Genomic DNA, 26,925 nt, shown 5'->3' with positions numbered 1-26,925 from the left:
CACATCCACTCTATATCCCAGAGTGGTATCTCCTTTGTCTCCATGAGCTGTGGAGGAGGGAAATCCCTAGTATCATGGTCTGGTCTAGCAGTTGAAAATGTATTAGGTAATGCTGCTATAAGCATTAAAGTATAATTATAAAAAGGTAAGTTTATTTAACAGCAGAAGTAAAAAGAATATGAAACAGTTTTTATCTTTGTATGAAGACAGCTTTATATTTTGGTTTTCTCCAGTCATTATCCATATGCAATGCATTCCCTCATATATGGGAACAAGGTACCAGAGAAAAACTGCAAAGATTAAATTACATTACAAAAATGCCAGAAAATAAAATAAAAAAAATATTATCTGTGAAAAATAAATGATATATTCAGCGATTCTAAAACAAAAGAAAACCTTGAAAAAGTTTGCATTGTAAATATTCATTCAATATTTTCCATCATTTATTCTACTGCCAATTCACAAATCTGAAAAAAATCATAATTTACTGCAACACTATATCATAGATGATCAAATAACTAATATGAGTAAGTGGATTCAAATCTGGATCCCAACTGCATGGAGATTATGTCTTCTGTTTTATGTATCTAAGACCAATAGCATGGTTACCAATTACATGGGGATTAACACAATTGCAGACTAAAAGAAACAATTGATTGATGCATAAAAGTTTTAGTATTATACAGAACTCAAATCATTTACAGTATTAACAATAATAATCCACCTCATGACCTAGGTGCCTATATATATATATATATATATATATATATATATATATATATATGAATGATATAATGCAATTCTGAGCATATGCTTCCAACATTTGAAGATAGTTGCACACCAAAGTAAGCATGATGTAGTTTTCTAACTTATGAGTCCCTACATTTGAAATGCATCATAAGAAAAAAGAGCTGAGAAACCTCCTTCATAGTCTTAGACATTTGAAGATTTCAAGGCATATAAATGAACATACTTGTGGTTCAGCAATAGGCTGACTTCAAATCAGTGTGTGTGTATAATTTTAGATTATCTCATAGGGTTGGGAGGGGTCCATAAAAATTAATTTACCTGATAAATCACTAAACTTAAAAATAAAGAAAAATAAAAAAATACTTCTGGAAAAACAGACATTTGCTGCATACATTTTTCCAAAAAGAAAAATGATATAAGAAAGCAAATTATTTAAGTATATGGATTATTTAAAATTCTCCCCGCCCAAAAGTTAAAATATTTTCAATCTGCAGTTCCTGCAAGTCCTGTCAAATGCCTTACAGTTCCCCATATTGTACAGAACATTAAGAAGCAGTCGATGTGCTAGGTGTCCAGCCCATCTGATAGGCCCGCTCTAAGGTCCGTTTACAGTCCTGCAGAACAGTACTGAAGGTGATGTGAGGATACTGCTGTACTAGCTGTTCCACTGTCCCTTCATTCACCTACAAAGAAAACCAAATAGAAGACCTTATTAAGTGAATATAGGATGATAATAAACATTTAATTTCTTCCAAACCTTTTGGATAACAATCATTCTTGCCTGCATCAGCTAGCTTCATAATAACAGATACATCACCATTATTACTATTAGAAGCTTCTATGCAGCTATGAAATTTTATTTAGCAGTCACTATAAATAATGCAAAATACATGATCAGCCTATTTAGTGAATTGAGGTGTTAGAAAAGCTTGCCATTATGATTGGATGTTTACAGTTTTAATACTTTTATCATTTGCTTAAAAAAATCATATTCTAAGTCTGATCTCAGAATAAAAAACAAGACCAAAAATATTACAGCTCATTAAACTATCTTATCTCAATCATAAATATACCGGTAGTTATTTTATTCAATTCAGTATTTATAGAGTAATCAGCTCCAAGCTGTTTTACAATAAATTACATAAAGACAAAAGTAGTCCCTTCCCAAAAGAGCTTACATTCTAATTAGGTGCCTGGGGCAACAGGAGACCAAATAACTCAATGTAGTAAAGTGCAATCATTTTGGTAATTTAAAAATGATAGGCACCTTTTTTTGCTGTATGTATTAATAAAGATACATACAAAAATAATGCATGCTAATGATGTACTGTATGTTAATGCAGCTTTTATATGGTAGCATATGACAAATTATCAGCATGTGATGACTGTGTTATAAAAGGCAGGCCTTTCTTAAACTAACTTGTCAGTTCTGTGAGGATGGTTATCAGAGGTGGCAGACTTAAGTTTAGCTCCTCCTGGAAATGCCCATTTCCTACCCACCACTTAGCTGGCTAAGTACTTATCTGGATAAGCGGCGGTCACTAAGCGTGGACAGATATTCAGCCACTGCCACTTAGTCAAATAAGTCCTTAATTATCCAATTAAGTGGTGCCGAATATCAACCTTTTCATCCTTAGACCTGGATTTATCAAAATGCGATAAGTATCGCATGCGATAGTAAAAGGGGCCTGTTTTATGCTAATATACACAGCTAAGTTAGCACAAATTGCAATAACATTTTCAGATTTTGCGATAAGTGCCATACCTGTTATATTTCCTGCATTCAACCACTGGGGGACCATTGTTAATGAGAGAGAGAGAGAGCGCATAGCCATAATGCCCTCTCCCTAGATAGGTATTTGTATCCCTATGGGTGGCCCACCTAGTAACTGGAGGTGAGGTTTAGGTATTAGTGTAGGGGGTTAGGGGCCACTTTGACATTCAAAGTGACATGTACAAACAGAGCAGTGCTCTCTTGTGAAAATTTGATGACCTTCTGAGTGAGGAAACTCACCCAAAGATGAGATTTGTGCAATGTTCTCTCCACCTAGCTTGATGGACTCTCTACCTGGGTAACATCAAGCTAGGTGGAGAGAACATTGCACAAATCTCATCTTTGGGTGAGTTTCCTCACTCTGAAGGTCATCAAATCTTCACAAGAGTGCACTGTTCTGTTCGTACGTTTCACATTGAATGTCAAAGTGGCCCCTAACCCCTACACCAATACCTAAACCTCACCTCAAGTTACCAGGTGGGCCACCCACAGGGATACAAATACCTATCTAGGGAGAGAACATTATGGCTAGTCAGTCTCTCTCTCTCATGGCTAGGCTGGTGCTCGGGGAGCGTCAAATCTACTAAAACAGACCTGTCAGGTGACATTGCGAAATGCGATAAAACCTTACCGTCCTGTAACGCAAGCTATTGCACGGCTTAATGCTACTGAAAAAGGTGTAGTTAAAATCGATGTTAAGTCTGTGCAATAGCACTTCGCAGACTGGCAAACCCAGCCCACTCCCCGCTCTCTCGGCAGGCGCGATTCAGGAAGCCCAGATATGCAAATTAGGGCCCACAGACACGCTAGTGTCCCTAGCGCCTCCTTTTTGACAGTAGTGGTGGCTGTCAGTGGGTTTGACAGCTGACGCTTAATTTTACCAGCATGGGTTGTCGAACTCGCTGACAGCCAGAGGTTCGGAAAACGCATGCTGGCAAAATTGAGCATCTGTTTTCCAACCCGTGGGCCGCAGGCAGATTTTTTTTATTTTTTATCTTTGGGGCCTCCGACTTAATATCACTATGATATTAAGTCGAAGGATGTACAGAAAAGCAGTTTTTTCTGCTTTTCTGTACACTTTCCCAGTGCTGATCGAAATTAACGCCTGCCTTTGGCAGGCGTTAATTTCTGAAAGTAAAATGTGCGGCTTGGCTGCACATTTTACTTTCTGTATCACACGGGACTAACTAATATGCTCATCAACATGCATTTGCATGTTGTGGGTGCTATTAGTTTCGGGGGGGGGGGGGGGGTGTTGGACGCACGTTTTCCACACGCTATTACCCCTTACTGTATAAGGGGTGAAAACGTATGTCCAAATGGGGGCTAACGGTGCGCTCGGCTTGAGCGCACTTTACTGCATCGGCCCATTTCTGGGAAAGAGTTAAGACATGGTTGTTCAACTAGGCCTTCCCAGACTCTGCTCACCAGAGAAGAGAACTTATAATGCTGCTTTGAAGGGACAGTTCATTCAATAATGATTGCTAATGACCCTGGCAAGTACTGTGATGTTATTTTCAACTGTAGTTTAATTCAAATTTGATTATAATCTGCCTTGAGACCATTTGTAAAAAAAAAAAGGCAGAATATAAAATGTTATATATAAATAATTGCTTATATAAACATATTGGGTCCAATTTTATTACAGTGTTTAGGGTGTAGTCTGAATACTTGTCTGTGTTCTTCATTCACACAGATTTCACAGCCATAATTTTCAAAATGGACTTAAGCACCTAAATCCGCTTTGAAAATTAATGGGTTCATATTGATGCATAATGTGCACAGTTATGCCTGCATGGGAGCAGGTGTGTATGTTCACTCTTACATTAGTGTGCATACCTTTTCAAAAATTATGCATGTAAATAGTTTCTCTGCCCTAACTCCACCCGTGGGAATTACTCTTTCACGCACATGTAAAAGTATACGTAAAATCATTTCCAATCATACTTTTACACATACTACAGGTACTTTTCAAAAGTTCTGTACATGAGTAAAATAGCATTTTATGTACATATATGTTTTTGAAAGTTCAGTTCATTGATAAAGTTCTGAGAATGTATTAGGAAAACTTTCAAAGGAGATGTGCACTGACTCTGGGAGAACATGATGAAATAATATTTAATAATATTTTGGGGACTGCACAGTATTGTATGAAAAATCCACTGCAGCATTTGAAAACTCTACACAAAATAAAAGTCTGTTAAAACAAAAAAAAAAGGTTTGAAATAGTGGGAATCAATAATTAAAATGTACAAGCTTGGCAGGTCAGGGATGGCCCCACTAGACCTTAACTGTCTAAGCTACAACCTTTATCCTTGATTAGACAAGACAATCTGATAAGCCTAATTAAACCAAACACCTTTACAATTGGAATGACGTGAAGGGATTAATTTGTCAATTATTTTTAAGCTGAATACAGTTCATATCACAGAAGTAGGCATATTTCTTCATCCTTTAGATAAATATAAGATTAACCTAAGAACCACAAGTTCTCAGTAGTTTTCTTTAAGAGCTGTATAGAACATCTGGACATTTTTTTTTAAATTTGCATCATTACTTTATTTATATTCTGGTCAACTAGGCTCAAAAAATGCACTAGGAACACATCCCTTGTCAATTACCTATATTCAAAAGTATATTTTGGCCAAATGTTAAAAAGAAGTGTGTTTGTTCCACTGAAATCTTTGCAGGATAGTATGTTACAAGATTTTTATTTTATTTTTATTATTATTATTGTTTTTTATAAAATGGGGAAGGAAGCAATGAAGAAAATGAAAAATACAAACTTCTGCTGGACTTACTCACTATTCATGTGAATTATTAAAAGTCCAGCAGAAGTTTTTTTTTCATTTCTCTGCCACTCCTTCTCCTATTTTCCATTTGTGTGGGAGTTTGCATTTGTTCAAGTATTTTTATGACAATGCCTAGCTTATTTTTAAGACACCAGGAAATTCAAGAGCTACTCAATGATAGGAAGAACTGAAAAACATAATCACCAGGAATTTCATTTTGATAACAGACTTCAATAAGTATGGGGATTTGAATGCTTATCTACCCAGGACTGAAGAGAAGGAAAAGAAAAACTTATTTGGTCAAGGGGTGATACCTTAACAGTGTAGAACACAATGGGCGAATTGGTCTTTATTTTCCATCATCTACTATTTCATGGAGAGGACAATTTTCAAAGTGATTTACACAGGTAGAAAGTGTTTCACCTGCAATAATAAGATGCCAAAAAATTACATCAACACAGCTAAAATTCTGTGTACTGTTTCACAAGGCATGTATGATTGGCTGAACTGAGAGGAAGTATTCCCAGGGGCATGTTTAGATTGGGGCAGTGAAATGATGTGTGCAGATTGAATTTTCAAATCTTTGAGAGGTCATTTATTAAGACATGATATTTTTTCGTAGGAGGGGCCAAATATCATGGGGAGAGGCATTCCTATGATATTTGGCCCCTCCCATGAGAAAATATCACAGTGGGCTCCCTGTGATATTTTTTTCCGATGGAAAAATTCTGTTGGAAAAAATAGTGCAGTAAGGGGTTAAGGAAAGAGCAAAGTTGCTTACCTGTAACAGCTGTTCTCCAAGGACAGCAGGATGTTAGTCCTCACACATGGGTTTCATCATCCCATGGAGCCTAGCATGGAAAAACTTTGACAGGCACACTGAGCATGCCCAGCACGCTGCTAACCATGCATTCACATGGGGGTCCCTCTTCAGTCTTACAACATAGAGTTCACGAAAAAATAAATAAACCGAGAGAAAACCAAACTCTGTGGGGCGGTGGGCGGGTTTCATGACGACTAACATTCTGCTGTCCTTGGAGAATACCTGTTACAGGTCAGCAACTCTGCTTTCTCCAAGGACAAGCAGGATGGTAGTCCTCACACATGGGTGATTAAGTAGCTCCAGGCCTCTCCGAACATGTGCAGAAGAGAACCGGTGCCAACGTGCACAACAACTAGAGTTGCAACAACCACAGGAGCAGGCCTGCATCCAAGGATGGGGCCCATGGAAGGGAGAGTTGGGTTTTCATGGCTGGAAGAGGTTATGCAGGATGGACTGTCCAAAATGACTGTCCTGCCTGCCATCCTTGTCCAGGCAGTAATGTGAGATGAAAGTGTGGAGGGAACTCTAGGCTGCTGCTCTGCAAATCTCGTGAATGGGAACTGCACACAAGTGAGCCACTGAGACTGACATAGCCCGCATGTAGTGAGCTTTGACGTGACCGTCAAACTGCAAGCCCACCTGTGCGTAGAAGAAAGCAATATAATCTGCTAGCCAATGGGATAGGGTCTGTTTAGAGATGACTCCTGTTACGCGTGCTATCTGTGGCAGACTCGTGGCATGGCCCCTCACCTCTCTGCAGTAACTCCAGTACCTGGTTCCTTGTCCCTGGTGGCGATAGGCCACCAGCTCCACCCTCTGGCCACCCCTGGTGCCTCCGGCTCAGTTACAGACTCTGGTGTTCCCGGTCCAGCCACCACTTCCACTGCTCCACGTTGGGCCTCTCCGCATGGCCTGCAGAGAGACACTGTTAATCGGCGCCGCGCCCCACCCTAGGCATGCACACGCACATCTCTAATGCTTAAGTAGGGCCCATGGCGGGAACCGAGCTGCGGCCCCGGATGATGATGTCAGCGGAGCATTGGTACTTAAGCCTGGGCTCCGCTTCCTAGCTTTGCCTTTGCAACAGGTCCCCTCGCTTGTCGAGTACTTGTTGCCTCCTGAGAAATTCGTCTCACTCCCGTGTTCCTGTTCCTTGCTGATCCTGGTTCCTGACTCCTTGTTCCTATGTTCCTGCTCTTCACCTTTCCTCGGATTGCCTACATGGACTTTGACTCTGCTTTGCCTGACCACGCCATTGACTCTCTCCAAGCCCAGACCTTTGCTTTGCCTGACTACGTCATTGCCTCTCTCTCCAGACCCAGACCTCTGGATTACCTGACTACGTCGTTGCCTCTCTCCAGACCCAGACCTTTGCATTGCCTGATTACGTCGTTGCCTCTCTCCAGACCCAGATCTCTGCATTGCCTGATTACATCGTTGCCTCTCTCCAGACCCGGACCTCTGCATCGTTTGACTACGTTTGACTATCTCCGTGATCAGACCTCAGCCTTGCTTGCCACTGCTCCCAGATTGCCGCCAGCCCTGACTCAAGCTTGTGCCACGACGCCTCTTCAGTCTACGTTCTAGACTTGGTCTATTCAGGCTTTGGCCTGCTCTTGCTTGGGCGCCCCCGTCTGTCTTTGTTCCTTTGGCACCCGAGTCTCCAGGACACTACCTTGTCCAGTGCAAGACTGTACCATCTCTCCCCTGCTGACTCTGGGCTGACTTCAATCTCCTCATAGACAACATACGGAGGCCCACCTAAGTCCAGCTGGCCCTGGCACCCAAAGGCTCAACCCGCAGGGAACGAGGGCTGGAATTGGTGAAACTCCAGCTGGCCTCTGTTCATCAGCCCTCTTGCCTGCAGATGGTGGGGACCTGTAGGTCCCTACCTACGGGTTGTGTCAACCCCACCTTGGCCCAAGGGTCCACCTCTGGCGCAACAACTCCTAATTGGTTTCTGTCGAAGAAGACAAAAAGCTGAATGGAGATGCAGTGAGGCACTGTCCATTCCAAGTAAAAGGCATGCGCCCTCTTGCAATCCAGTGTGTGAGCGTGAGGCCTTGGGAAAAAGAAAGGCAATGCAATAGACTGCTTGATATGAAACTCTGACACCACCTTGGGAAGGAACTTCGGGTGCGTTCACAGGACCACCTTGTCATGACAAAACTTTGTATAAGGTGGGTAACAACACAAGAGCTTGCAGTTCACTGACCCTGCAAGCTGATGTAACTGTGACTAAGAAGGTAACTTTCCAGGAAAGGTACTTCAGGTTGCAAGAATGCAATGGCTCATACGGAGATTTCATGAGTCGCGAGAGGACTACGTTGAGATCCCAGGAGACCACTGGAGGGCAAGTGGGGGGCTTCAATTGTAAAAAGCCCCTCATGAATCATCCCGAGTGGATGTGAAGAAAATGCAGTACCATCCGTACCCCAATGGTATGCCCCAATGGCACTGAGGTGAACCCTCACTGGTCTGTAGACCAGATTCTGATAGGGACAATAGGTAGTCTAAGAATGTGGGAGGGGAGCAAGAGAAGGGATCCAGACCACATTCCTCGCAGCAAGATGAGAACCTTTTCCACTTTAGATTATAAGATTTTCTGGTGGAAGGTTTTCTGGACTCCAGAATAACACTTGACGCCCCTTACAAAAGGCCGAGGGCCCGCACAGTTACCCAGTCAACATCCAAGCCTTGAACGACAGGGCTTGCAGGATAGGGTGGCAGAGCCTGCCCTGGTCCTGGGTGATTAGGTCCGGAGCCAACCCCAATCAGATCGGGTGCGATGCCAGGTCCCGAAGGGTCAGAAACCAGACCTGACGGGGGCCAGAAGGGGGTGATCAGGATCATGGAACCCTGATCCTGCTGTAACTCTTGGAGCGTTTTCAATATGAGAGGAAGGGGAGGGTAAGCGTACATCAACCCGGTGCCCCAGTGAATCTAGAAAGCATCTGCCATCGACTCCCCTCTCCTCCGGCTGAGGGAGCAGAAGTGGGGCACTTTCCTGTTTTCTAAGGAGGTGAAGAGGTCTATGTCCTGTGTCCCCCAGGAGCAAAAGATCCGTTTTGCTACCTCTTGACTGAGGGACCACTAGTGAGGCTGGAATGCCCGGCTCAAGGCATCTGCTAGGGTGTTGTTCACCCCCGGTAAGTACACTGCCCGGAAGGTGATGCCGTTTTTGATGGCCCACAACCAAGTGTGAACCGCCTCCTAACAGACGGGGAAGGACCCTGTTCCCCCCCTGCTTGTTCAGATACCACATAGAAACATAGAAATGACGGCAGAAGAAGACCAAATGGCCCATCCAATCTGCCCAGCAAGCTTTCGCACTTTTTTTTTTCTCTCACATACTTATCCGTTTCTCTTGGCTCTTAGTAACCTTTTTTTATTCTATTTCCCTTCCACCCCCACCATTAATGTAGAGAGCAGTGTTGGAACTGCATCTAAGTGAAATAGCTTAATTTAGTTAAGGGTATTAACCACCGCAATAAGCAAGCTACACCCATGCTTATCTGTTTATTCAGACTGTGTAATTCAGTCCTTGTTGATTGTTGCCTGAATATAGATCAACCTTTCTTCATTATCCCCTGTCGTTGAAGCAGAGAGCCATGCTGGCTATGTATTGAAAGTGAAGTATCAGTCTTGCTCCTCTGCCGTTGAAGCAGAGGACTATGCTGGATATGCGTGAAGTGTCAAACTTCCTCCCTGCCATTGAAGCAGAGAGCTATGCTGGCTTTGCATTGAAGTGAAATATCAAACTTGCTCCCTTGCCATTGAAGCAGAGGGCTATGCTGGATATGCGTGAATTGTCAAAATTTCCTCCCCTGCCGTTGAAGCAGAGGGCTATGCTGAATATACGTGAATTGTCAAATTTCCTCCCCTGCCGTTGAAGCAGAGCGCTATGCTGGATATGTGTGAAGTGTTAAACTTCCTCCCCTGCCGTTGAAGCAGAGAGTTATGCTGGAATTGCATTGAAAGTGAAGTATCAGGTATTTTTTGGTTTGGGGTAGTAACCGCCGTAACAAGCAACTACTCCCTGCTTTTATGTAGTTGCAAATTCTTTTTTCCACATTTCCTCTTGCCGTTGAAGCATAGATCAATGTTGGAGTCGCATTATTGAATAAGGATATTCATCTCCAGGTAGTAGCCATCATTCCCTCAAGCCACCCCCATGCCTCTTCTCTTCATTCACATCCTCTGGACTTTATGGATCCACAGTATTTATCCCACGCCCCTTTCAAATCCTTCACAGTTTTGGTCTTCACCACTTTCTCTGGAAGGGCGTTCCAGGCATCCACTACCCTCTCCGTGAAGAAATACTTCCTGACATTGGTTCTGAGTCTTCCTCCCTGGAGTTTTAAATCGTGACCCCTGGTTCTTCTGATTTTTTTGCAATGGAAAAGGTTTGACGTTGTCTTTGGATCATTAAAACCTTTCAAGTATCTGAAAGTCTGTATCATATCACCCCTACTCCTCCTTTCCTCCAGGGTGTACATATTTAGATTCTTCAATCTCTCCTCATAAGTCATTTGATAAAGACCCTCCACCTTTTTGGTCACCCTTCTCTGGACCGCCTCCATCCTGTCTCTGTCCCTTCTGAGATATGGTTTCCAGAACTGAACACAGTACTCCAGGTGAGGCCTCACCAAGGACCTGTACAAGGGGATAATCACTTCCCTTTTCTTACTCGATATGGCAAACTGATTGTCGGTCTGAACCAGAACCACTTTTTTCAGGAGCTGCTCTCAGAACACCTGAAGGGCGTACCGAATTGCTCGCAACTCCAAAATGTTGACCTGAAGCTGCGATTCCTGAGCAGACCAAACCCCCCCAGCGTGAAAACCTGCAACATGTGCTCCCAATCCCATCCAAGATGCATCGGTGGTGAAGGTGGCCTGGGGTTGAAGGCTCCAAAAGGGGTATCCCCACTCCAGATTTCAGGGGGTTGCCCTCCACTGGAGAGATTGTTGCAACAGTGTCATGATGAGAACACGAGCACGTAAGTCCTGAGCAGCCTGACACCACTGAGAATACAACGTCCACTGTGCTCTGCGCATGTGCAGCCGAACAAAAGGGGTGACATGCACAGTTGCTGCCACGTGGCCCAGCAGATGGAGGAATTGGAGTGCTGAGACATGGTGGCAGCCAGAGACCTCTTGAGCAAGAGACGCGAGGGTCTCCGCCCTGCCACGGGGCAGGAAAGCCTTCGCCTGGACTGTGTTTAGTTGAGCTTCGATAAAGTCCAGTTGCAATGACGGTTGGAGGTGAGATTTTGGATAGTTGATCAGAAATCCCAGCTCCAAAGTCTGGATCATGATGTGCATGGCACATTGAGCCCCTTGCTGGGAGTTGTCCTTGCTAAGCCAATCGTCGAGGTAAGGAAACACATGAATTCTCTGCCTTCGAAGATGGGCTCCAACAACTGCCAGACATTTGGTAAAGTCCCGGGATGCAGATGCCTGGCCAAAGGGCAGAACGCGATACTGATAGTGATTCCCATCAACCAGGAATCGCAGGTACTGCTGATTTGACCGAAAGATGGGGATATGGGCATATGAGTCTGTTAGATCGAGGGAGCAGAGCCAATCTCACACTTTGAGATGGGGAATCAGGGTGCCCCAAGAAACCATTTTGAAATTTTCCTTTACCAAAAAATGGTTTAAAGCTCTCATGTCCAGAATGGACAAGAGGCCACCCGTTTTCTTAGGGATTAGAAAATACTTGGAGTAGAACCCCTGGCCCTGTTGGCTGGGCAGGACGAGTTTGACCACTTGAGCCAGAATGAGGGCAGAGAGTTCTAGCCGAAGTATCTGTAAATTCATTTCTCTCCACCGGGGACACAGAGGTGAGCGGGGTGGAAGTTGCTGGAAATGCAACTGGTAACCCTGATGCACAATGGACAGGACCCAAAGGCCCAATGTGATCGAGGCCCATCGATCTGTGAATAGCTGGAGCTGACCCCCAACCAGGAGGACGGTGTCAGGTAGAAAAGGTTGGCTCATGCTCCCTAGCCACCAGTCAAAACCCTGTGGCGGGGTTTTGTGGCGGAACAGTAGTTGCCCAGGATGGCCGAGGTTGTCCTGGCCACATCCTGGGAGAAGGCCATTGAGCCCTGGACCTCAGTGCTGGTGGGCAGTATTTTCGAGGTCGATAAAAAGGCCTCTTTGGGTATTGCTCAGGGGGGTTTCTTGAATGGCTAAGTATCAGAGGTACTAGCTGGCAACTGCTGAAGGGTCTCCTGATAGTCCTTCAGCTGCGCCACTGCTCCTTAATTCTGTCTCCAAACAGATTTTCCCCCGTACACAACAAATCAGTGAGATAGTCTTGTATTTCAGGACGCAAGTCTGAGGCTCACAGCTACGTTGTCTATCGAGCTCCTATGCCCGCTGCAGTGGTTGTCATGGCTGTCTTGATATGACATAAGCAGAGCGAACCTCATGCTTATCACACTCTAGGCCCTGCTGGATGATTGTCTGTAAATCCTCCTAGTATTGCTGTGGTAGGTGCTCATTAAATTCAAGGGCCTGCTTCCTTCCACAGGTTCCTAGATTACCTCCTCATGTATAATTGGTAGCAAGCTATCTGGGCAGTCAACATGGTGCCCTGGAATATCCGGCGTCCAAGGGCATCGACAGCCTTATTCTCTCACCATGGGGGAGCTGAGGCTTGGGTGTAGATTTTTTTCGCCTTCTTCAGGGCTGACTTTACGACCACTGATTGGTGGGGGAGTTGACGGCGGTCAAACCTAGAGGATGGCTGGACTAGGTATACCGTGTCTGTCTTTGAGTTAACCAGTGGCACAGAGATGGTGTGTTCCCAAAGGTGGGTTACCAGCTCTTTGAAGATGTCATGGACTGGCACTGTCATCATCTCTTTCGGAGAATCTATGAATTGTAGAATCTAAAGCATCTTATGCCTGGTGTCCTGCTTTATTAAAAGCTGAAAAGGCACCGATTCTGCCATGGTCTTTACGAATCCCACGAAGGAAAGATCCTCCAGGGGAGATTTTCATTGGTCTTCCAGAGGAGAGGGCTCGGGAGGCAGATCCTCCGATTACGCAGAAGAGAATACGGATGCCTCCCCCTCCCAGGGATCATAAGGGGCCTTCCCTTCACTGCGACCCTCCAGGGATGCGGGGGGTGTGGGGTGGAAGATCTAATGGCGGGCAAGACGCAGGCCTCAAGGGCACTGAGAAAGGAGCCAGAAGCATCGATGGGCCTCGAGGTTGCAGAAGCGCTGATGGATCCAACGGTATTGGGTGGATCGGAGGCCCCGAAGGCATTTGTGGAGCCAATCCCGATGGCCCTGGAGAGCTGGGAGGTGAGGTGGCTCCATGTGTCCCTGAGCCGCCATTGAACCCTATGGCCCTTCCTCTTTGGAGGAGTCGCTGACCGATATGGGGGCCAATGGTGGTGGCAGCGGTGCTCCCTTAGGCTGCGAAGGGGCTTGGGGCGGCATATCGAGACATTCCAGTAAAGGAGTATAGGTACAAAAATCAGCGGTGGCAGTCCCTGTGAAACTGGGGGCTCAAAGCCCTGCAGGGCCCAGTCGACTGCTAACCACATACACCTCTCTAACTCCTCCTCAAAGGCAGCCGAGGATAAAACGGCTTGAGGAGGAGCAGGTGGAATCGGGACGTCTCCTGGAGCACTGAGGGATACACAGCCCTCCACAGGTGTTGGTGGAGGCTGTCTGGAGGCATCGGCAGGGGTCAGAGGGAATCGCTTCCTCTGCCTTAGATTGCTTGGTGGGAGGTACCGATGTCGATACCTGCACATGGTCTGGCTTAGAAGATGAAGACGATCGATGAGTGTGTTTCTTCAACCTTACTTTATGGTCACCGTAGTGCTTGCTCGGAATCCAATCGGGAATGGGACGAAAAAGACCGCGGTTGGCCACTGCACTGAGATCAGGGCCAGGAAATGTAGGAGGGGGTGACCCTGACGGGGTTGAGACCAAGTTCTTCTTTCCGAGGCCAAAGACGGATCCAATCACTTGGACCCAAATAATTTTTCCATTTTGTCAAGACGGGCCCGACGACCCTTAGGGGTCATCTGGGCACAGAGATCACAACCGCGGAGATCGTGAGATGCCTCCAGGCAGATAACGCAGACTTTGTGGAGGTCTGTGATGGACATAGTCCAAGGGACATCAATGGAAGCCAGTCGATGCCATGGAAAAAAGTATGTGGCACGCGGTCAAGGGTCGGCAGGCACCGGGGAAAGAGGCCATCAGCGATCGACCGTGAAAGCACAAGGGACTTACCAGATTGCTGAAAAGTACCCAAAGGAGCGAGGGACCTTATGTGATACATGGAAGGAAAAAAAACACTTCGAAAAACAAAAAAATACAACCCTGCAAAATAGAGCACAAGCTCCACAACCACGAGGCAACAGCTTCGCGGAAAAGAAGAGACTGAAGAGGGATCCCGCATGGACAGCAGCATGCTGGGCATGCTCAGTGTACCTGTCAAAGTTTCTAGAAACCTTGACAAAAGTTTTTACATGCTGGGCTACACTGGATGATGTCACTCATGCGTGAGGACTACCATCCTGCTTGTCCTTGGAGAATAGACCTATCACCTAGACTGCTGGATGAGAGGAGTTGAAAGAGAATTTTGAGCCCATTAACACCTGGGAGAAGTCGGCTGGCTGGGACTCCTGCTGGGCTCTGCCTTGATGTCATCTTTCGGCAACAACCTTCCTCCACATAAAAGATCAGCTCAGATGCGCAGCCGCCGGCACGCATCACTGAAACCACACGCCAAAGGGGCGTGCTCCTGTGGAAGATTTTTCTTTTTTGCTTTACTTTACCTTGGCTTGGGGAAGAAGAGGAAAATGATGCCCCAGACTTTTACTCCAGTCCAGTTTTTGTCTGATGGATTATCAACTGCAAAAGACAGCAGGTATGCCAGTAGATGCTGCTAGTTTGGGGGGCGGTTCAGATTCTTCGGGAACGTCCTTGAGCCCTGGCACTGGTCTACCTCTCAACCAACTGGTAAATCTGTTTTGATTTCTACTGAGGTATTAAAAGACGGGGACATTGGAGCATCTGATCCATCTGTGGTGGAGAATACTGCGGTTTTTCAACCACTTGACCCAACCATTGCTTTGCTAGATATTTATTTATTTATTTATTTATTTATTTAACATTTTTATATACCGGGCTTCATGCAGAATTTGCATATCAGCTCGGTTTACATTGTAACTGAAAAAGACATGCATGAAGAGTGCAAGTTACATAGAACAGGGTCTTAAAAACTTGGAACAGAAACAATTTGACATCTACTAGAGATTACCCAGTATTGTAATATGTTGAGCCTATTAATATTACAATTGCGGATGTGTGGAAAATGATCTAAAAAAATGGACTGGACCTTAACCCAATCCACATTTCAATTTATGCGTTCATGGAGGACTCTAAGAATATATTAGAGAACTATGAGCTATGTATATCAGCTTTAGAATCTACAGTTACTACTTGTACTACTTGTCTCTCAGGTTGGATCTCTTCAGATCTCTAGTGTTTCCTTTATAAAGGACAGTGTATTAAATCCTAATCAGATGAAGAGACTTGAAATTAGAGAAAGAAGAACCACAGTTTCTAAACTTTCCAGACTTATGTTACCTATGGAATTATTTAAAAAATATATTACTGAGATTTTAAGCTTACCTTCTGATAGGGAAATTGCCCTATCAAATATTTATTATGAGCCTCATCATAGAAAGACACCAGCTGAGGATGAGGGTGGCTTAGATATTTTATTACCTGTTCGTCCTGGTTTAACTACTTTTTTGGAAACGTCAATAGATGACATTCAAACAAGAGCTACTTTACTGGTGTACTTTTGTGCTGAAAGGGGCAAATATATTGTCCTTCAGGAGCACTTTAAGAATAAAAACTTCCATTTTTATGGTTTCTAGAATTGCTCAGCTTAGGAGGAAGCAATTCCTCCAGTTGAAACAAAGGGTTTTGGCAATTGGGGCCACCTATTTCCTGAAATTTCCATTTAAGTGTTTGATTAGGTTACAACATATTATGTTTATTTTTTCTGACTCCACTCATTTGAAGAATTTTTTAAGGGACAAGCAGGGTTAATATTGTAAGTGGATGAGTTAACATTTAGGGTGTTCAGTTTAAGCCCCATGTAATTGTATAATCTCTTTTTCCAGGAATTTTTCTTTTTTCTTTATTGAACATTATGATTAGAAACTCCTCTTTACATGGACTTTATTTAGATTACCCTTAAACATGTTTTCCTGTTATTTGCGTGGTTGTTATAATTTGGACTTTGTGACTATCCTGATGTCATTGATACTTGTTGTTAATGATATAAACCTTAATCAAAATAAAATAAAAAAATATATATATATTGCAGGTAAAGTGAGAAAACACATGATGGTGCCCCCCCTTTTCAAAGGACTGCCATCTTCTAAAAGGGCCAGTATTAGCCCTAACCCAGCCCTATCCCAATATACTCTCCGGGAGTCTTGGCAGACCCCTGCCCACCCCTCACTACCTACCAAGGTGGCCCTGCATAAAATATAGCTAAAAAGTAAATCATTTGAATGGAGCGTGGCGCTGCCCCATCACTTCCCAAAACCCCTCTCCCCTTTGACCCCATTTTGGAAAATGGCATTGACCTGCCTGGAGCCTAGAGGGAGCTCTCTGGGCTGCCACTTGACACCAGGAATGTCTTCACGAAGTATTGGGGGGGATCCAGGGCGTGTGCCACTAAGCTACCAGGGAATTTCTTTTACCTAAGGGGAGGTTTGGGGGATGGGGAGCCACTAGACACCAGGGATTCGATTCTATGGAAAAAAGGAATGCCTGGGGGGGGGCGGGGTTAGAATCATGGGGCATTTTTATTCAAAGGGGAGGGGTTTTGGGTAGGGGCAAGGCATCACCATGCACCAATCACAGGATGCATTTTTAATTCTTTTATGCAGGGTCACCTCAACAGGTGGGGGGTAGGCAAGGGTCTGCCAAAACCCCTGGAGAATATTTTACACTTTTGGGGGAGGTCATTTTTGGCCATTGTGACCTTTTAAGAAACATCCCAGGGCCATCGGGATGCGTGTTAGCATCCCAATGCTTCCATGATGTTTTAACTAAAGCTTCTCAATTTTCATTAAAATAAAGTGTCTTGCTTCTTTTGAGACAAAATGCATTATTTTATTTGCATAAGATTTCCTATGCAAAGCAGCTAATTTCAATAGGGGCAGATTTTTTTTTTTTTTGGAATAAAATGCAAGTTATTTTGTGATAAATGCCATTTTACATGTTATAGTCTTATTGCACCATCGTTAATGTTCCCCTCTGTGTGTTATTTTCCATGAAAAAAGTACTCACACAAAAAGCAGGTGTAAAACGTCAGTAGGTGCTTTACACTTGCAGCAGTTTTCAAAGTGAATGTGCGTGCATATTCTCCCTTTGAAAATTGATGCAAGATCCCCAGGGTAAAAAGCACCAACTGATTTCATTCCGATGCAGACAGTTTGAAAATTGTCCCTATTTAAATAGACAAATTTAGAGGTGAATTTTAAAAGAGATGTAGATACCAAAATTGGGAGAAGAGCCTTCTATAGCACATGCACGTGTCCACTCAACTTTATAAAGTGGACGGATGCATGCACATGTGCCAATGCGTGCACATCTTGCATCAGAGAAAAAAAGGGGGTGTGGTGTGGGTGGGGAATGGGCGTGGCCAACAGATGTGTGTATGTGTGCATGTACCTAAACGCCTTGGTCTACTGCTGCGTAAGTTTATTTTTTTTTATGGAGGTGCAAGTTAAAAAAAATAAAATACAAATAAAAAACAGACCTCCCTGAGTGATTTGAGAGGTCTGGGGTAACTGGGGGGGAGTGCAGACTTAAGAACCAGGGGGATTTGGAGGACCTGGCTCTAGCTGGGTGAACTGATGAAACAGGTCATGGCGTAGACTCGCATCTGTTATAAAAGTTTCCCACGTGCATGGCTCATTCCTGACTTTATGTGACTGTGTGCGACCACTTGCATAACTGGGCGCACACATGCATCTAGGCTTTTTTATAACATATATGCGTACGTGCGTGTATCTTATAAAATTGCTGTGTCTCTGGTTTCGTGCCGGCATGCTCTTTTTCAAATTAGCATCCCTTTGTACATTCCAATCCCAATTTAAAATCGAAGTAAAAGACAAAGTAAAATCTTTGTCTGCAACAAGTACTTTACCACAGTAATTAAAATATTATGATATAAAACTGGAATAACTTTTCAAGAAAATGGAAAACAGCAGCAATGAATTGCGTACTCTTCAGGGGTTTCAATCATTTAATAACTATGGTAGATATGCTGAACTGGTAAATTCTATTTTAGGAAAATCCTTGGGGATTGTCTACTAGCAAGCTAAACTGAGTTGCCTCTTTTCTTCATCAAGCAATAATTAAGATCTAACAGTTAAAATTAAACCTTTTATGCCTACCACACCATAATGTAAGTTTTTGTGATTTCTTTAAGTTAATTCAGCTTGGAGCTAGACCAATCACAACATTCATTCAAACAAAAGCAAAATCACAGGAAAACTTTTCACAACATTCTGGGCTGTAAACTGTAATATTAGTCTTATAGATAATGCCATCATCCACTGACAGCGGACTGGTGGGTTTCTGATACTGCTTCTTCCTAGCTGGTGTGTGCATGCAGATTTCATGTGGATGGTGATGTGCTGGAACACATTTGGTCAACTGGAATGGGCTTTTTTGGACTAGAAGCAAAGTTGTCAAGGCTATAAACTTCAGCAAGTTTGTGTTTGGCTTCTACCAGGTGAAGACAGACCTATACAGAGAACAACAGCAGGTTTCTTCTCAGTGTAAAATGAAGGGGTCATCGTGCATCACTTGGCTTCCATTCTATGTTGCTCGGCCTGCACTCACTTTGGTTCACAGTTGCACACACTCCTTTTTAAGGAAACTGGCTAGTCCCTACAAAATCCTGCCCCTCAATTAACTACTCCCCCTGATGGTAGAAAAAGACCAAATGGTGAGCACATATAGTCTGCCCTACTGCTTGCCATACAACACGACCGCTTCAAAGGCATTGCTCTTTATCCAGGACAGTTTGTATTGTCTTCCTCCTTTGTACTTTACTATTTTGAGCAGATGAGAATACATCAGGCTAAGCCAATATCTCTTCCTTCCCGTGTCCAACTACAAGGGTGTGTAATAATGTATGAATACTAGAATAAAAGGGTGGAAGCATCCTCAGTTGTAGCATTTTACTAGAATTTTTATTTTAACATAAACGCATCATTTCAGGAGAGTACGTGATAAACTTGCACAATAACTCTGCTTCCTGGCCAAAATATTCACTAAAGAAAAGTACTAAGCATGGGCAAAGTTGCAAGTTTAAGACAATTTTGCAGAGATAAAATTGGTTTACTTTTGCAGAATCCTTCATGAAATTTTTATATTGTAAAAATGGTTTTAAAATTACTGAATTCAAAGAAAAATAACAGCTGCTCAAAATCCAAGGTTAGTACAAATAGAAATGTATTGAGCAGGCAGACCAAGGAAGATTTTTTCGTAATGAAGTGCAAGAATGTTTTGTCTTCTATGAAAAAACAAACAAACCCCAAACCCAGGATAAATGCACTTTTTTGGCTCTTCAGAACAGGCCTCCCCCTAAGCCTTTATTCACAACTGCTTATTTTATTCCAATTGTAATGCCCTTTCCCATCTGGCTGAGCCATCACAGTAACAATCTACAGCCAAAGAACACGGATTGTGGTGGTCACCTTTGGTAATCAGGACATGTGCACCCAATGCCAGGTCAGGCGCTGTTAGTGTTGAGTGATAGCTAGGGCTCCCTTCACCCTGAGTGTTGTGAATTCTGCCTTCACAGTATCTCCCCCCACCCCCCCATGGAGAAGCAGAGATTGTTAATCGAACTTGAATCACCTACATGGCACTGCCGCTGAGCTATCAAGTCAGCCCTGTGATTAATGCCCTTAAAATCCTGAAGGGAAAACAGTACTGAAATAAGTTATTCACTGAATTTTTGTTAGTGGATAAATGTGATAAGTATATATATATATATATAAAAAGCAGCTCTGGTCCTGGGAAGATGCATTTATATATAGCACAAAAGAAAAAAAATAGATTTTAAAGAAAATTTATTGGCTCTATAGCAGGGTTTCTCAAATCTGCCCTGGGGATCCCCACAGCCAGTCGGGTTTTCAGGATAGCATATTGAATTTGCAAGAGATAAATTTGAATATACTGAATCCACCCATAGTATACAAATTTATCTCATACACATTCATTATGCATATCCTCAAAACCTCATCATATTTGTCATAGCTACATATAGCTGATACCGTGTAGACTTAATTAGAAAAGCAGAGAAACCTCATACAAAATGGCGGGCTTTGTCAGTGATAGCCCAGAAATGCCACATATGTAATTGTGCAGCCACAGGTAAATTACCGACTGTCACTATCATATAATCATCGGTTTCTCCGCTAAAGAATTCAGAAGCAATTTTTTTAGAATTTTATATTTTAAATTTTAGTCATTTCACCAACTTAGAGGCAGTATAAATGCACTTATCGTAGCAGAATTTGTGCAGTGAATACATCAGCCTGGCCTGACACAGCTCGTGTTTCTGTTGGCTTCATCAGGGGCCGTAGTGTGCCAAACCTATAATTGAAAACAACATCATTCAGGTTGTATAAGCAAAAGATCCCTTAATGTACTGCTGCCATGTTATATACATACGATTTCAAAGTCTGCCCAGAGGTCTAATCTGCTACTCGGTCGCAGCTTTAAGCGAACAACTGGATCCGCCATTTTTTGAACCCTTTAAACCTGCTTTAGACTTGGAAAGGAACCAATCAGCAAATGAAGTAAGGTAGACAGGAAGCCAATCAAAAACTAGATCAGCGAAGACCATTCAACAGAATCATTAAGACCTTGCGGAGACTGCGAAGCTAGTGTAAAAATCCACCACTGTTCACGATAATTCAAAAAGTAGTTGAGATCACCTCCACTTGGATTTTGTGAAACCTTTTCAAGTATTGTCCATTTCAATTGTTCAAAATTGTGACCAGCCTCACAACAGTGACTTACCATCGGAGCCTCCATGTTAGCTGTATTTAAGCGGCTTCTATGCTCACGGAGACGTGTTTTATTTATTCTGCTGATACGGCCCACATAAATCAGCGGGCACGGACACTGAATTAAATAAACCACATAGGAAGAATCACATGTTGTCACAGATTTTTTCTGTATTTATAAACTGTGTTTGGGTGTTGCCAAAAATTACCTTCCAGGGTAGTTACACACGTCACAATTACCACATTGGCTGTGGGAACCTTGCATCGGTGTTAAAACCTGTTGACACAGGGAGGCTTGCACCACAAAGATTTTTGCTACGCTGATACGCAAATAGAGGAGGTTCAGAAAAAATTGAGTGAAGTTGTAACACATGCCAGTGTCTCTTAATACTTTCCATGATGAGGTATGATTTATCTGTATGTGCCAGTACACAAATGTCCGAGGTTGTGGGCTGTTTAACCTTATACTGTAATAAGGCTGAACGGGGGGATTACCATGCTCTCTTATAGGCTTTATAAACTGCTGAATAGGGATAGCCCTGGGAAAAAAATCTGGAGGCCAACAAGCCCGCTTGTACTTTAAATTCTTTATCAGAGGAGCAGAGCCGTCTGATCCTAAAAAACTGGCTAACCGGGAGGCCATTTTTAAATGCCCATGGATGAAAGCTATGGTACATTAATAAATTATTCCTCTCAATGTCCTCCTGGTAAAACAGTGGTGTGAAGCTTGGAATCTTGAATGAAAATTAATATATCCAAAAAAGCTATTTTCTCACAACTGTATGGAACTGTGTATTGTAAATCCGCATTGATGGTGTTAATCCTTCTTGAAAAATCAAGCAAAGAGGATTCGTCCTCTGTCCAAAAAAATAGTAAGTCATCAATATACCTTATGCAGAATGAGATGTTACTGAAACACGTAGACTCATATATGTTTGATCTCTCAAATCTGTCCATAACTAGATTGGCTATAGACGGGGCTGCAGATGAGCCCATTGCAATGCCATGAACTTGCAGGTAGAATGTATCAGAAAATAGAAAATAATTTTTTTCAAGCACTAGTTTGGCAATGTTAAATACAAAACTGAAAGGAATACGTCCTCCTTCCATCGTATCTTTCAAACATTCTTCTATGGTAAGGAGGGCAGTAACATGCGATACATCAGTGTAAAGAGATACCACATCCATGGTCACAAATAAGGTATATGCTATCTGCGTGGATTGTTCTTCAAGTTTATTTAAAACATGAGTGGTATCTTGTACAAATGAGCGCATGCGTTGTACATAAGGCTTCAAAAAAGTATCCAAAAAAATGGCCAGAGGTTCCAATATAGATCCATTGCTTGCCACAATTGGACGTAACGGAGGATTATTTAATGACTTGTGTACCTTTGGAACTCCATACATTACAGGAATGCGTGGACAATTCACACGCAAAAAATTGCATTCTTTCCATGTCAAAAACGGGGACACCTTTTCTTGTAACAGTTCTTCAATAAGAATAGATAATTCAGGTGTGGGGATCCTCTGATAATTTTTATAATATTTTTGATCTGCTAGGTGGCTCAGTAATGATTGAACATATTGATCCTGGTCCTGCACTACCACACTGCCCCCTTTATCCACTGGTTTGATGATGATCTGTGAATTCTGAGACAAGGACCGTAAAGCTTGGTGAGACTGAGCAGAAAAATTAATATAGGGATGTGTGTTCACTTCTTCAAAGGTTGCTACGTCTTTCAGGACAAGATGTCGAAAAGTGCTGATATTAGAATCCACAGGTCCTGGGGGGGATCCATTTAGACTTAGGACGTACTATAGGCATGTGATCAGCTGGTATTTCATTAATATGGCAATACAATTTCATCTGCAACTTCCGAAAAATGTTGCCAATGAAATGCGACTTTGAAAAGGGTCGTGTCTTTTATGAGGGACAAATGAAAGTCCTAAATTCAGAAACTTGTTCTTGAGAGGCGGTGGTGAGAGAATATTCGATATATTTACAACTGCGGATCGTACTGAGTTCATGATCTCGTTTGGGGACCTTCTCGCTGAGAGTACGCCTGCGTGACCAGATGGTTGTGGTACGGTTTGCATTGCGTCTGATTTTGCCATCTGCTGCGCCGCCCGCGTCCTAGAAAAGGCTGATATGAAGGAACCTCTTTTTGGATTTTTCGGAAACTCTCCCTCATCTGAATCATTAGACCCACTTCCGTCTGAGTCTTCGAAAGTGACGTGTTTACCAGATGAGTTATCAGCGTAGCAAAACCTTCGTGACCAAGTGGTGCAAGCCTCCCTGTGTCAACAGGTTTTAACACCGATGCAAGGTTCCACAGCCAATGTGGTAATTGTGACATGTGTGTAACTACCCTGGAAGGTAATTTTTGGCAACACCCAAACACAGGTTATAAATATAAGAAAAAATCTGTGACAACATGTGATTCTTCCTATGTGGTTTATTATGTGGGCTGTACCAGCAGAAAAATTAAAACACGTCTCCATAAGCATAGAAGCCGCTTAAATACAGCTAACATGGAGGCTCCGATGGTAAGTCACTGTTGTGAGGCTGGTCACAATTTTGAACAATTGAAATGGACAATACTTGAAAAGGTTTCACAAAATCCAAGTGGAGGTGATCTCAACTACTTTTTGAATTATCGTGAACAGTGGTGGATTTTTACACTAGCTTCGCAGTCTCCGCAAGGTCTTAATGATTCTGTTGAATGGTCTTCGCTGATCTAGTTTTTGATTGGCTTCCTGTCTACCTAACTTCATTGCTGATTGGTTCCTTTCCAAGTCTAAAGCAGGTTTTAAAGGGTTCAAAAAATGGCGGGATCCAGTTGTTCGCTTAAAGCTGCGACAGAGTAGCAGATTAGACCTCTGGGCAGACTTTGGAATTGTATGTATATAACATGGCAGCAGTACATTAAGGGATCTTTTGCTTATATAACCTGAATGATGTTGTTTTCAATTATAGATATGGCACACTACGGCCCCTGATGAAGCCGACAGCAACACGAGCCGTGTCGGGCCAGGCTGATATATTCACTGCACAAGTTCTGCTACGATAAGTGCATTTATACTGCCTCTAAGTTGGTGAAATGATTAAAATTTAAAATATAAAATTCTAAAAAAATTGCTTCTGAATTCTTTAGCAGAGAAACCGATGATTATATGATAGTGACAGTCAGTAATTTACCTGTGGCTGCACAATTACATATGTGGCATTTTTGGGCTATCACTGACAAAGCCCGTCATTTTGTATGAGGTTTCTCTGCTTTTCTAATTAAGACTGCACGGTATCAGCTATATGTAGCTATGACAAATATGATGTTGTTTTGAATTTTCACAAGGATTATACATCATATGTATATACAGTTTGATTGTTATCCTCAAAACACCTGGACTGGCTGTGGGATCCTAGCAGCAATAATGAGCTGTTTTGCATGATTTTGCATTGCAACAGCTCTTTAACTTTAAATTTGCATAAAATTTTGCAGGATTAAATTTCCACGCATAAGTGCACTATATGCAAAGTCAAAAACAAATGTGCAAAATCCACCCTGCATATCCATAGGGAAAACTGTGCGCCTAACTTTGCCACACAAGTTGCTGCTTTACACATGTAGCAGATCTTGGTGAAATTGGGTATGTTAGTATACTTGCCATATAGTTAATAAAACAAAATCTTCCATGTACAATGATTTTTTTTTTATATGGTACTATGTGGACATTTTTTTCACTAGTGACATGCTGCAGATCTGTCATATAGATTAACATTTTGTTGGCAAAAATCTGTGTACCATGTTACATAATTTACCCTCACGCTGTAATAGAAAAGTAGGGGGTACTGATTATATGTAGTTTAATGACTTTTTCGCAAGTTTAGTATAGTCAATAACAAATTTTGGATGGTTTTAGACAGTTCTAGAATGAGCACTGTTCTCAGGTGGCCCAATTATAAGTACTGCCTCAAGTCATACCGAAATGAAAGCTTTCAGTATTCTTTTGTTCAAGTGTTATACTTCGGATAAGGTAAGGTTCATATACTCTCCAGATTTAAAGTGAATGCCCTGTTGCTCAGGGGTAGCTTCTTTGTTATGACTGTGGCAATTTAAAAAACAGCAGCGCTAACTACTTAGCACTATAATCAGAATAGATCCCCCATCTGACCCAGTCAAAGAGAGTGCTTTTGGAAAAATGGAAACGCTAGGGCACTCACCAAACAATTTGCTGTACACAAAACAAAAAATATAGCAACAGTGTCCAGGTCAAGCAAGTTAAGGGCTGAACATCCATTTGCTTTGCTGCTACAGCTGTGGCGAGTGCCTCAGCCTTTTTTCCTCATTTCTCAAAGAACATGTTTTTGCTTTATTTGAAAAGGCTTATAAAATCATTGTGTTTGTGCACTGATCATTATTGTGAATGCTGCATTTAGGGGCCAATGTACTAAAATACATTAACACTTTTGCAAGTGTTTGCTTCGCATTAAAAGCCCTGTTAGCAAACACAATCCGGTTTACACATGCTAACAGCACTTTTAACATGCATAAATTAGCTTTGTAAAAGTTCTAATGCAATAACCATGCTAATGAGGTAATGAGATGCAAAACAGCTCATTAGCTGCACAAAAAACCAACACGTAATTACACCTCCAAAAGGCATAGTCAAGTTTTTGCAATAATGTCCATAGGTAAAGTATGCATGCACTTTACTGATTGCCTGATTTGCATGCCATTAACATCCGTTGTTATCATGCACGATAAACACCGTGTTAACGACTGACCTTAAAGCGCTTTAGTACACTGGCCCCTAATTGACTTACAGAACAGAATACAAAATAATCTAGTGACTTCTGAAAGCAATGAATCTACTCCACAGAATCATTACTTCTTTCATGTTATTTCTGCCTTGCAGCAAAATATGTAGATACAAAATGTCAGCAGTGTGTTTAAATAGAAATAAAGGTTTTTAATTTAGAATCACATATGTATAAGTAAGGATAGGATTTCAATAAACATTTTAAGTAAAACTACTTTCTTGGAAAACTGACATTACCTGATGAAATGTTACCATAAAAAGTAACACACAAATATATATATTTTTACAGATCTACAGAGTAAAGCTTTCCTTCTTCCATAGTAAAGTAGAAAGTGTTTTTTTTTTCCCGGCCCAGCAGTTTCTCACTGCTTCTTTGGGACTCCAGCTCAGTTGGAACTAGGGCTGGGATCTGGCATTCATCATCCTTTGTTCACAACTACCCCAAACCTCTTCTCCTATTTTATATCCCCTTCCCCGACATACATATAACCTTTGTTTTGCCATGACAGTCCTTGGCTCCTTTTGGAATCCTGCAATCATGGTCCCAAAAGCTGCCCACTAGTTCTTATCCTTAAGTAATAACCACCATTCCCCAAAGAGGCTGTGTGCGCTGCCTTTGCAGATTCGCCAGCAAACCTTCTACATTAGCAATGCACAGCACTGTCACCGAGCCAACAGGCTAGCCCTCCTCTGGTAGATTCTTTCAAAATGTGAGTATTAATTTAAGACAATAATTTCCAGATTCCTAGGACTCTACATTTCATGCAGGAGCAGGAAATAGACTCCCTGGACTAATAGTTTAATTTTCTGGTATCCTCACAAATGATGAAGTACCTAAGCATGTCTAAACAAGGAGCTAATTTTCAA

The 26,925-nt window shown here is 42.5% G+C and overlaps 1 protein-coding gene across 1 annotated transcript in view; it reads right to left on the bottom strand.

Annotated features, from left to right (window-relative positions):
- Window positions 1–344: 344 nt before the first annotated feature.
- FBXL17 (F-box and leucine rich repeat protein 17) overlaps window positions 345–26,925 on the bottom strand; it is a 1,080,613-nt gene continuing 1,054,032 nt past the window's right edge. The window contains exon 9 of the mRNA XM_029572164.1: window positions 345–1,433. Coding sequence (XP_029428024.1) covers window positions 1,296–1,433 — 138 coding nt within the window. The 3' untranslated portion in view covers window positions 345–1,295. The remainder of the gene's footprint in view (window positions 1,434–26,925) is intronic.

The sequence above is a fragment of the Rhinatrema bivittatum genome, chromosome 1, assembly GCF_901001135.1.
Source record: "Rhinatrema bivittatum chromosome 1, aRhiBiv1.1, whole genome shotgun sequence".
Classification (NCBI taxonomy): Eukaryota; Metazoa; Chordata; class Amphibia; order Gymnophiona; family Rhinatrematidae; genus Rhinatrema; species Rhinatrema bivittatum.
The sequence above is the reverse complement of the archived record's forward strand: the minus strand, read 5'-3'. Positions and strand labels throughout refer to the sequence as shown.